Raw genomic sequence first — 12,742 nt, forward strand, 5'->3', positions numbered from 1 at the left:
GTCTACCTATATTCTATTCGGAAAAAAATCATAAATGTTTATAACACAGCAAAATTCGCTCCTGAAATACTGAGTTGAACAATATATGTTCATTAAATGCAAAATTAATATTCTAAATAATTAGTTACGTTGGCTTGGGGTTAATTTAATTGAAATTGAATTGAGAAGAAGGAGTTAAATCTGAGAGCCGGATGGGAATGAAAACGTGAAATATCTGATTCCAAGCAAAGTCCATTTCCACCTCTCGTTCTTTTTTCCCACCCACAAATCGATAGCCCTCTCTCCGCCTTCTTCCTTCCTCTTCCTTGCCTCTCACCCGCTATGGACCTCACCATTGACAATCCACTTTTGCTGCCACAAAATCGCAACTTTCACTCTGGAAACCACCGTTGCTGACATGTCGCCGCCCGCCACTAAGCCAACATCCACGACAACCTTCTCCCCCATCCTCACAAACTTCCCACCTTACCGGATCTCTTCCTCACAGCCCTCTCTGTTTGCTTTCTCTTCACGTCCTCCGCTAAGGCCACCCTCACCCCCAGATGTCCTTTTCTCTCGTTCCCCTGAACCCTCGTCGCTTTCTTAAAATCCCCGTCATGTCCCACTCCGCGTCGAACCTAAGATTAATCTTCTCTCTCGTCGCCAAACTTCGCCTCTCCGCAGTCTCTCTCCGACTGGCTCAAGACCCTTTGCCTTCTGACCCTTCGCCTCCGGGGTGTGAAGCCCGCACCAAGAACGTTCAACAACCTCTGGCTCGAATCTCAGAAGGTGGAAACCTCTCTCGCTGATTCCACTCCTCCGGTTCGTACGGTTCAGGTTGTCACCGTTCGAGTCCTCGGCAAAGGGGGAAATTTTGGTTGAGTCTCACCAGGAGTTATCGGACGGTAACGTCAGAAAACGAGGCCGACCCTTGTCGGAGAAGATGAAGCCCAGTGAGGACCCGGAATCGGCTGCCATGAGGGCGATCAAGAGAGCTTGGCTCTATGGTTTGTGGGTCTGATGCCGATTTGGACGTCTGTGAAATTGTGAGGATTGATCCAAATTCGTATGAGATGAAGGTGGAGGAACGGAATCGGATTCGTATCCGGGTTGCCTGGTTGCTACGTTTTGCATACCTGAATGCGACGGTCGACGGTTTGCCGGAGGGTGATTTTGCACGTTTGAGGTTGACGAGTATGGAAATCTTGACGAAAATAATGTTGCGGACAAGGCGGTCTCTGTGAAGAAACATTACTGGACATGGGTTAGAGCTGATTCGAAGGAATCTTCATATGAAGTTATGAGCTGAAATTAACATTTTCATCTTGAGTTTTTATACGGTATGGAAGGAATAATTTTCATCTTGTAAAGTGATGTGAGGTTTTGGTATATAAGTTCAACCATAATTATCATTCTCAATTATTGTTTTAGATGGAGTTAAACTACAATTGCAAGATGATATCAATGCGGCCAACTCAGTACTCAACATGCATAGGATTTTTGCTCTTCCCTGTGTAATTATGCGGCATTAGCTGGTTGTAAACTGGATAATGTCTTTCCATATCAGTATATTACTATCATGCCATGTCATGCTTGATGCTTGTGATGTTGAGGTCATATGGTGGATAACTTCTGAAATATGAATATTGAATAAAATCAAGGCAGCTTACATTGAATGTTTCTTTTCTTGAATGCGTTCCATCACTTGTCTGCAAAAAACATACGTGGTGACATAAGTAAATTATGGCTCAAAACTTGTTTCACTTAATTGGCATTTTAGATCAGTACAGTGAGTGTATCGATGATCTATGATGTTTTAAAATGTTCTGAAGGGCTATTGATCATATATACTCTGTTAGGAGTCTTTTGGTATATCAATGGGTGATTACTTGTTAGATCCATTTCCAAAATCTTGAAGACATACTTTAGATTCTATCACTGAATTCACCAGGGACTTTTTTTTGGCCCCCGGACAACGATCTCGTCAGGGACTTTATTTCTAGATGCGTGATATGGTTGACTTAGTCATAGGCTAAGTTTTGATTTTTAGTTTGAAAGCTCTGTATGGGCTTTACTTTGTTGAATGTGTTGGTAGTGCGCATTAAGTAGAGTCAGAGATCTAATTTGTTAATGGTAGTTTTGGATGGCAGTGGAGAAAGCCAAGTAATTTCTTGTATCTCAGAACTTGGCTTAATTGGATGCTGTTAGCCCGATACTGCTTGAGGCTATTTTCTTGTGCTTCTGTCTTCATGTGGGCTGGGTAGAGAACACTCTGATGTGTTTTATTATAATATTATCTTGTCATGCTCTGTGATCAAGTGGAACTTTGATTAAAGGGAAGTTAAAGTATGGGATTAGTGATTATTATGTTTGAGTACTTCGTATGAAGAGTGGATTTATACAAGAAAACTGATTATACGAATCCTGCAACACTTTTGTGTCATATGGGAACAGGGAAGGCAGAGTTCATGGTACAGTGGTGTGGTAGTTCAGAGCTGTCCAAGATATATAACTAATATAGCCTGCAACTCAAGTTTACTGATTGGAATCTTATTCCCTTATGGGAGCGGCGATTCTGCAGATAGTCGAAGCGGATAAAGGGTACCATCACAGGGACAGGGATTACTAATGCATTTACAATGTGGGTTTTTCACACCCATCTATTGCTAGAGAAGTTTTAAATTCTGTGAAAGCTGCATGCTTGGTTGCAAACAAACAGTGAGGTGGCGAGATAGGGTCATAGTATGAATTTATTATCCTGATAGAGAAGAATCTAATGGGGTTTGACCTAGATAGCTGATTGATTCCCCTCTCAAAGCTGTAGCCGCAGCTACACATTGCTGCAGATTAGGCTTTCACCACCTGTCACGTTCTTCAAGGTGAGAGTATGGATGGGGTTAAAATGGGAGTCTACTGTCACAACCTGTGTCCAGAAAAAGGAAAACCTTCGAGGTTTTTTGGAGACATTTGAGATGACCTTTTATGTTCTACAATGTTCTAGAAACATTTAGAATAATCTAAAAATATTTGAAAAAATTTAAAAGTTTCTAGAAACTTATGTAGGAACTTTGAAATTTTTAGGATATTTTAAAATATTCTAAAATATTTTACACATATTTTGAATATTAGTTTAAAAATATCTTTGTAATATCTAGATATTTTTTGTAGATATTTCTATAAAATAAATATATACCATAGGATTGGATTAATTTTCACTATCCATTAAGGAGGTAGGAAAACTCTAGAATAAGGGGAAGTTTATAAATGCCCTCTCACTCTTCATTTGTAAACAAGCAAACAAGAAGCAAAACAAACAAATTACTAAAGCTATCAAGTTCTTTTTTTTTTTTTTTGGTTTGCTAAGCTGTTTAGTTTTTTTTTTGCATACATTCTGAAAATTTAGTTGACTTAACAAAGATTAAGAAGTTGATCAGGTTAAAATGGACAAGGTTCAAAAACAAGTGAGTTTCAAAGTTGTGACACTATGTTGTGGTGGATAGATCTCCTTGACAACGTAAATTTTGTCAACTGCTTGTGTGGTTGACAAAATAGAGGAGACTACTCACATTGAGAGCCAAAATGAAGCATTTGTCTTCCACATGCACATGCATCCACTGCGTACACATACATGTGTGTTCGCTTTAATATGCCAAATATTTAATGCCTCTCATGTCAACCCTTCGCTAATTGCCACGCCAATTATTATTATTATTTTTTGGGTTGGTCTTGTTTTGCTTGTTATGAAGTGTTGACAATGACAAACCAGGATGTAACAAGGACTTGATTAAAGGGAAATTGAAACGATAGACGCTCAATAGTAAACTTTTAAAACTAAAGGCTTGACATTGGAACTCGAATTGAGTAGTTAAGCCTGTTGTGCATGTGAATTTTGTGATAATTGGTCCGCTAACATCCAGTATGGGCTTCATTTTCAAAGCTCTATCATTTGAGGGAACAATGAAGAAGGATGTTGCGGATGAGGGAGGTCATCTCATCTCTCCTCTGTCCAGGTTTTTTCGTTGGATATATTCTGCATGAGTCCACGTAGTCATGGCTCAGTAGGGAGAAGCGCATTTGATATTGGAATTAGTACACTATTTTGTGTGCTGAGTGATCTAACTAGTGAGAGCAAACACAGTATAGAGATTTCATTCTGGGCACAGATTTTGCTCATCTACCACGAATCGGACATGTCTCCGTGCAATATTCTTCATTCAATTCATACATCCTTAGTGCTGGAGTTGGAGAAGATAGAAGGTCGCTACGTGCTAAATTAATGACAATTTCTGTTTACGCCTTTCCTAAAGTCAATCGCCTTGTTAAAAGCTAATGTTGATTGTTTCCAGCCAAGTGCTCAACATGGTTTCCATTTGATAGGTCTGTCAGAATGAATCAAATTTGCTGGACTTTTAGCCATGTCTCGCCAAAGGCAAATTTGTTGTTTTTGGTGTAACTGCATTTTTTCTTCTTTTTAGCAGAAAAGAAACAGCTTTTTAAGTTTTCACGTTCGTTTGTGTTATTAAAATAAAGAAAAAGCTTGGATTAACAACTATCAGTAGGATACTTTTACTTGTCAGAAGATGGACAGATTAAAAGGATTTCTAAAGGAAGGTTGGTGATTTTAATATTTTAACAAAAATTGTAAGTAAGACGTGTGTTAGATATGCCCTTCCTCTGCATCCAGGGCCACCGCTTCCAATGGACCACATAAAATTATGTTTGGCGATAGCAAAAATCAGATAAGATCACTTGAATCCGTCAGACCATTATTAGTCGTTCTAATCAACCGAGATTCCATTTTCATGTACGTCTCAGTCCCCAACTCCCCGTAGCAGTGGGGACCAATATATAGAGTGGAGTGTTTTTGTAGCTTTTTCTATCTCCAAAAGCTATGCAACTTTAAAATTTTGCGGTGCAGGGTTTCTCTTAAAAAAAAGCAATGGTGGTGGAGTTATTTTTGTCCACATCATAATTTTATATGATTTTAACAGGAGAAAAAGAGAAACAATCTGATCTGAAATTAGGTAACAAACTTTAAGTGCGTTTACTTTTGCAGGTGGTACCGCTTCTACAATCAATTAAACCTGGATTAGTCAATCGAAAGCCCTTGAGAAACTATTATAGAATAGCATGTTGTTATATTAGTTCAAGTGGCATGGTGTGTTGCATTTGAAAACAAATGGATCGCTCTAAAATGAAGTGTTGAATTGTGCTTATTTGCTTGAGCATCCCTGGGTATTGTCTGCGATACTTTTGAAGGTAAAGAAATTGACATGAAACGTGCAGAATCTTGGTCAGAGAGCCACGATTTTCGCTCTTGCATGCTTGTCTCCTAATCCCGACAGCATATTCTTCAGTTAAATCCTTGTCTTCCAAACATCCTAATACTCATGAATGTCCGCGATTAGTCACTGTACATGATGAGCGGACAGATTATGCATCTCCTTGATTAGAATTAAGACTTACCTCTAATATGTTACGTTCATATGTTTTTGATGATTAACTTGTCCTATTTCTCTTCCATAACATTCTTAAGAATGTCTCTGGAGGAAATAACAAGAGGGGGGGGGGGGGAACCACAGATAATGATTTAACAAGCATGCTCTTTTACCCCACTCGTTAAATAACTTCCACTCCTATCATTCACACGCATATACATAATTTATTCGCAAATCTCTTGGCTGCAAAAGTAAATAACACCAATCTGAGGCAGAAATCATAGAACTTGAGAAGGATCTCTCACAAATGATAGTAGCAGATTGATTACACTAAAGGAACTCAGTTTAAAACAGTGGTAGAACATTGAGCACCCTGGTTTGAAGTGAGAGGAGCAGAAGGCATGGAGGGTTCGAACGCCATAACTGAAATACATTTAACATCGAACCCATAATGCCCAGTGACCCACGTCGCCACTTTCCACCGGAGCCTTCCACTCACTCTTAGATTCAGAACCAGTCTTCCAACAGTTTGATCACGACCCATTTCATAGCCAAGAGAGGGAGCCACAGGGACTTCATTTCCTACCAGAGGGGCTGTTAAGAGATTGCTCTCTTCGTGGTCCTGGTAGAGCGGTGGCAGAGAGGTATATGAAGTTATCTGCTGGCCCTTGTAGGTGGCGTATACTTGGAAGTCGTCGTAGTAAATGGCGACTTTCTGGTTTGGGTTCTTTGAGAGCAGTGTGACCTGAATGGAAGAGTTTATGCGGGATCCTGAGAGACTGAGCTGATAGATATCAACTTGTTGGATAGAGAATTGAGGCTTGGCAGGGCGGAGGATGACCCATATCGCAAGCGACAGTAGAAGAATTGCGGTGATGAATATAGAGAGAGCCAAGGAGAACTTCTTGTAGTTTCTTTCAATCTTGAAGCATTGCTTGTACTGGGCACAGTGTTTTGGAGATTTTATTGTGATTTCAGACATTGACTAGAAGCAAAGAGGACGGTTTGAAGGGAGGTATTACTGTGAAGAAGATGAGAGGAAGGAGGAAGAGAAGAGAAACAGCAGCACAGAACAAAATTCTAAATGATCCACTGATGTATAGAAATGACTAGAGGGGTTGGATGGGTTATAAATATAGCATAAACGTCAATTAGTCTGTCCTATGCCATGCTTTTTCGGGCATTAGCTTGCTATTTACCAAACCGGCAAAACGCGCGTGTATGAATCGTACATTTATGTATTCTTATGAATATAAGGCAAACTCTCTTCCAAGTCACATTACACGTATATAGGTGTACTAGATTTTTTTGGGGTAATATTTTTATTGAATCATTTGATAACAAAGACTTGGAAATTCATCCTCAAAGCAAAAAAGAACTGTAGACTTTGCTGAAATATAGCAGCAGAAGTGGTTTAACAGGTTCTTGCAGGAACAAGTCGTGGGAAATTTAGCGTTGTGGAGTGTGGAATGTGGACCATAGAAAAACCTATTTGATACTGTTAAAACTGGTTTTTGCGTGATCTGATCCATCGGAAATTGTTGATCATTGCATCATTGTACACCATTTTCTAAAGCAACTGCTTGTTGCTTGTTGCAAGCAATGACGGAGCAAGATTTCGGTGGAACAAGCTAAGCCTTTTGCCCATATATAGCTACATTGACGTACGAAGTACAGAGACCAACAACAGCCAAATTTCACACCTGAAGTCTGTGCAGGGTGCTAAAAAGTAACTTAACGGGTAAATATACAGGGTAAGTGCTTTTGTACCGCAAAACGCTTTTTGTCACTTTCTTACTTTTTTCATAATGAAATGAATGAGACCACCGTGAAATGCTACAATCCAAATTTGTGGCTACAACTGTCCGCAATCCAGCATGCCCTCCTTGGTGAGATTTAGTGCGCATGCCTTTGCTGAAACCCAAAAGTCCATTGCAGACAAAAACTTCTGCCAGCATTTTACTTGAAAATTGAATCAAAACCGTGCACTTCTCACAAGGGACATGATCGGCTTGATGCTTGGTTAAGAGCTTTCGCAATGGAAGTGTTTCACTTTTCAGCTCTATATATACGATAATAATTCGCATAGAGACTCAGTAGAGCTGTTATTAGTAGCACTGGAAGATGAACAAATTTTGCTCCTCCGATTTGTTAAACTATGGAGGGAGCTCTGTTCGTCAGAATTACTTTATTCAGACACACCAGAGTTTTAGAGAAATGAAGGGACAATGATTGTACTGGGCAAGGATGCAGTCAATTAGCCGCATGATATGCGTGTCGCTGGTGATGATTACCAGCTGTCATCGCAGAAGGGGTACACGTGGGTCCCACATAATGCTCTTTTTTCAAATTAAATTTGAAAGAAAATGTATTTTTTTATATAGTTATATAATTGAGTATTTCAACAATGTAAAAAATAAGTTGTTTTTTAAATGTACATAATTAATTTTTATTTTTAGTAGTTATTTTAATATATTTTTCGTATCTTTTACTGGAGCTTATGCAATTTTGTTTTGCCCCCTTAACATTTCTCCACATTTTCAATAGGATTTAAATATTTAAAAGATGACTGTAATTTTTTTAAAAAATAAAATATTAAACATGTGAACATTATATTTTTGGGGGGATCTAATTATAAATGTGTGCAGCTATGTATATTGGACGTGAGTGTATCAGGCACGCCTTGAACTTGTATACATGATTGGATTTTGATTGGTTAGTTTTGCCTTCCATTTTCCCAAGTTTGTGGCCTCCTTCCTTTCAAGTTATAACAGGAGATTAGAAGGAAAAGTGACAATGGCTTGAAGAGCCGTGAAATAGATAGAGCAACTTTTGCCATATAGCCTTTGTCAATGCGCAAGTGGCTTATAGTTAGATCTCCTTCTTCCATGTGTCTACTGTAATTGTTAACCTCTTAGCGTGTTAGCCAAAAGGAAAAAAAAAAAAAAATCTCAGTGAAGTTTTCATTCATAAATATCGAGACTTGTGAACTTCTGATTAATTTTTGAGGGACTTACTTGAGTGATTGTTTTTCTTTTTTTTTTACTATTATTTGAGGGCCCCACCTCAGTTTTTGACGTATGAGATAATTAGTCAATTAGCAATTCAATTGTGTATCTGATCATGTAATTTACATCATGCAAATGAATAAACAGTGAGAGAACTATTTCTTAGTGGTTGAATCAATGCATGGTAATTTGGCAATATGGGGAGCACCCAACTGCTAAGGGGTTTAAAAGGCATGCAGAGACATCTGAAATTTAAAGTTAATGGTGTCGCTTTCGAAGCTTCCTTTTTTCCCCTTCCAGTTATTGTCGGGGCGTATCAATCAAGAGAGAGTTGATGACCCCATTTGCTTAGTGGTTTCTCAACTTTCTTTCTTGCCAGTTCTTTAGTGCTTATTTCTTTACTTTGGGACCATGAGGACTCCCAATTTCTTCATGATCAATAAAAAGAGCAGATATTTTGCTTTGTTTTCCTAAGAAATACAATTTATCTTTGAAGCTTGGATTGAATATGTCGGTTCGTTGAATTACTGGGTACTGGGACAAGGATCTCTGCAACGTGCAATCATTTGGTAAAACTGATGAGAAGGTAGGCAAATAGATAATTGTATCACTAAATATGTAAACAAGCTTAAAAAGTGGCAGCTAGGAAGTGCACACTGCATACATGTTTTCGGGGAAAATAATTACTTCCGAAATGGTGGCTTCTTGCATTTGTCCAATATAATTATCTGCCTTTGCCTATAATTCATCTCAAAACCCTTTCTTTGAACCCTCTGATACAACTCGAAACGGACCCTGGATGTCGTGATGACTTTGAGAAGGAGTTGCTTTTAATGCTCGCATATTTGCTTCTCTTCACTCTATAAATTAGAAACGCACAATTTATCATCCTCATCGCCAAGTTGGAAACATCCTGATTTGCTGCGGCATACTGTGTGCAGCTAACCCGGAAAAGTCAAATATTCCTTACTTTACCTTCATTTTTCACTTTTCTTTTCCTCCTTCTGGCAAATATGTGGTGGTGGGAGAGTGATCATTTTGAAACACTTGCGAATGCACTCTTTCCTAAAGGTTGCTTGAGAAACTGTCAACCATGAAAAAGAAATAATGGCATTGAATAAAAGGAAAACATCACTCAAGGTCCGTCGTACCTAATTTATATTAATCAAGAACAGTAAAAAATTGAAATTTCATCCTTCAATCCTTAGCTGAAGATTATTTTTTACGTCAATTGATTTAATTGTCCCTAAAATTTAAAATAATAATAAAAAGTCACTCTCACTATCACTGGTGCTGGCCACTAGATTGTATAAAGTTTAAAATAATAAATAAAAATTACTTGGTGCTTAACCACCTAAAAAGTTTAATGTTCAAGCCAGTTTAATTAAAAGTTTTAAACTTTCATATATTTTATTTGTAAAAATGTGAATGTATTATTGTTAATCACAAATGCATTATTGTTAAAATTTAAATAAATACTTATTTATAAAAAATATACATTTGTATAATTAAATTCATCCTGTTAATTTTTTTAATTTGTTAAAACACGAATGAATTGTTATTCATTTTGAATAAGTTGCTATTAAAACTTGAATGTATACTTGTTATTAATTATTGAAAGCACAAGTCTAATAGAACGAATGTATAAATAACGAGCTATTCAGGTTTTAACAATAATTTTTTTAAAATTAACAATAATACATTTGAGTTTTAACAAATTAAAAAAAAACAGATATGATGGATTGTATTCATCAACAATAAATTTTGGTGTTTACTAGACAATGCTGCTGGTTTTTGTCATGAAACATTCGAGCATTTTTAGTAGATTAAGTAAAAAAAATTTCTTAAATTTATTTATCTAAAAACTATCAAGTATTTTAATTATATTCTCACTCATCTTTATTTTTATGAAAAAGTTGTCATATAATCTTAATTTAAATCACAAGACTGCTATCAAAATTTCATAGCTTAACAAAACGCGATGGATATTACAGGTACTTCCAGTCTTTTACCTCCAAGAACACACTTTACATATGGGAATGGAGGCTGGAGGAGGGAGCACATTAATGAGATTAATATCCCACCTCCCAGGATGTTTTTCGACTTTTCCAATCAATCTTGCGGAGAACTTTTCGACACGTGGCTTTGTTACTTTAGGATGTCACGTTTGTGGTTTTGAGAGCTGTCAAACGCCATCTGCAAAGTGTTTCGAGTTCCATGCTGTCACTCGCCTCCGAAGGGACTCTTGCTCTACTCGCTCAACCATTGGGCAGGTCGGCAAATTAGGAGTTTATGTTGTGCCGTTATGCCTCGGCATCAAAATGACGATAATGTCCCTGACATCATTGCGTGCTGAGCATTGAGCACGAGGAACGCAAGATTCATTGACAAGAAAAGGAGAGGTGCACTCTTCATCGTTCCATTCGTTCCCTGTCTGGGCGGGGATTTCTTGATGTTTGTGATCATGTTATTTTGTTCCTAAATCCAAATCATCAATGATATTTAGGATTCTCCTAACCTTGGCTTAAATCCACAGTTAAGTGTTACTCTTACCTTCCACTTTAGTTTACGCTAACCCATTTAGTTAACTCTACACAACTTCAAATTGATTTATCGCTTCTTTTTTATGACAACATGGTTTGATCTTGTTAGTTTGGGGAGCAGGAAATTAAAATACATCCAGAAGACTCTGTGATTGATGTGCTACTATTCATTACTCTCCGTCCACGCTCTTCATTGGCTCGTGTCTATTGTGTCTCCTGTTCCCCCACCACAACGATAGAGAGCGAAGTTGAAAAATTCAAGGGAAAAAAACTGATTACAAGTGAGATTATATATATATATATATATATATAATATTTCTCTCAACAATATTGAATGCAGATTTAGTTTACTAGTTTAATAAAAATTAAGAAATTTGGTTAAATTAGTTATTTGTCATCGTCATTATTGTTATTGTTATATAAAAGTTTGTTTCACTTTTAATTTCTCAAAATACCCTTCCCTTAAGTCTTAAGAAGGGCATGGGATGCGGGAGACAAAAAGAATTGAAGAAAACTATGCAATTAATAAGAATAATGTAAGGAAAAACATTACACGAAGAAGATAAATATAAAATTGGAATGATATAAAAACAAGTTCCTTACTTAAATTTAGAACCGCATGCGCCAGGATAATCCATCCCTGTTGTGTTCATGTTGGGTAGTTGGTTTAGTTTAATATTAGGCCTTAATCTCTTCTGACGATTACTTTGATATTAAGGAATCACGATTTGAAATGCCCTCTTCCTTAATCATCCTAATTCCATTCCCTCTCTTATTCCGGATTTGGATCCTGTGCGTATCCCAACTACATGCATGGGACGAGTGGTGCCATATGGCAAAACCTCTTGCTCTTCCACCCAAAAGCCAGCCACAATTTGGTCACACACGAATCTTCTTCCACGTCATTCACAGCATAAGCCAATTTCCCCAGGGACTTCTCAAACTGTATTGGCAGGCTTGCGGCTATCCATCTGCTGAATTTTAAGCTACCTCCATGACCACCAAGACACTTTCATTCGGATTACATGATTTTTGTGTCTGGACTGAAATACTCGCGGCGTATTAAGTAATGCGTCATCTTTGAGGTGGAATCGCATTTGCGAAAAATAAATGGCAGGATATTTTCAAAGGCTTCAATCATTCGGCAGAAAAAAGAACAATCAGACAAGTGTAAAGTGAGCGACAAACAAGACTGTAGGATGTTGCAAGAGTTCTGTTATAGCCAGAATCCCACGCTTGTGATTCAGGATGATGTTAGGCGATGGATCGCATGAAGATTTACTCCACCAACAAAACTTTGACTCTTTCCTTGCCCCTCCAGTTTTGATGAAATTAAGGCTGACTTTTAATTTGCACGAGACAGGAGAGAACTGGATAAAATTACCACAGGTGCTCAATAATACAATACAACTATACAAGCATGTTATCAATCTCATAAAAAATATGTAGCTGAGCGCCAGGTAAAAGGAACCATCAAAAGCACGTGCCTGTGCGTGCAAGGAAGAGGCATTTTATCTGGTTCACCTACGATTTATTTAGTTATTTTCCTTGCTCGGGGAAAGCAACAAATTTGGTTGGCAAGAACGTCACAGATTCTGGAATTAAAACATCTAAAATGGGAATGGAGGTCTTAAGTATGATTTCCTTCCTCTGCTCCAAACAAAAATATGAATTACTTGATGGCTATTGCTCTCATTTACCCCTCCCTTTATCAAATATCTGCAATGATTCAAAGGGGTAGAAACGTGCAGGATGAAATCATTTTTACTTTTCT

General features: G+C 37.7%; 1 protein-coding gene and 1 pseudogene across 1 annotated transcript; one reads left to right on the top strand and one right to left on the bottom strand.

Annotated features, from left to right (window-relative positions):
- Positions 1-636: 636 nt before the first annotated feature.
- Positions 637-1,223, top strand: LOC129300339 (uncharacterized; annotated as a pseudogene).
- Positions 1,224-5,598: 4,375 nt separating this feature from the next.
- Positions 5,599-6,588, bottom strand: LOC129300338 (NDR1/HIN1-like protein 26). Its single transcript, XM_054938903.1, has one exon. It carries the CDS (start codon positions 6,397-6,399, stop codon positions 5,758-5,760), a length of 642 nt encoding a protein of 213 aa, XP_054794878.1. The 5' UTR covers positions 6,400-6,588; the 3' UTR covers positions 5,599-5,757.
- Positions 6,589-12,742: the final 6,154 nt, after the last annotated feature.

The sequence above is a fragment of the Prosopis cineraria genome, unplaced genomic scaffold (genome assembly GCF_029017545.1).
Source record: "Prosopis cineraria cultivar Desert tree isolate PC_DT_omini unplaced genomic scaffold, ASM2901754v1 PC1540, whole genome shotgun sequence".
NCBI lineage: Eukaryota > Viridiplantae > Streptophyta > Magnoliopsida > Fabales > Fabaceae > Prosopis > Prosopis cineraria.

Bases quoted from the DNA above. Each gene is read 5' to 3' on its own strand.
- LOC129300338 (XM_054938903.1), bottom strand. From the start codon at position 6,399: ATGTCTGAAATCACAATAAAATCTCCAAAACACTGTGCCCAGTACAAG.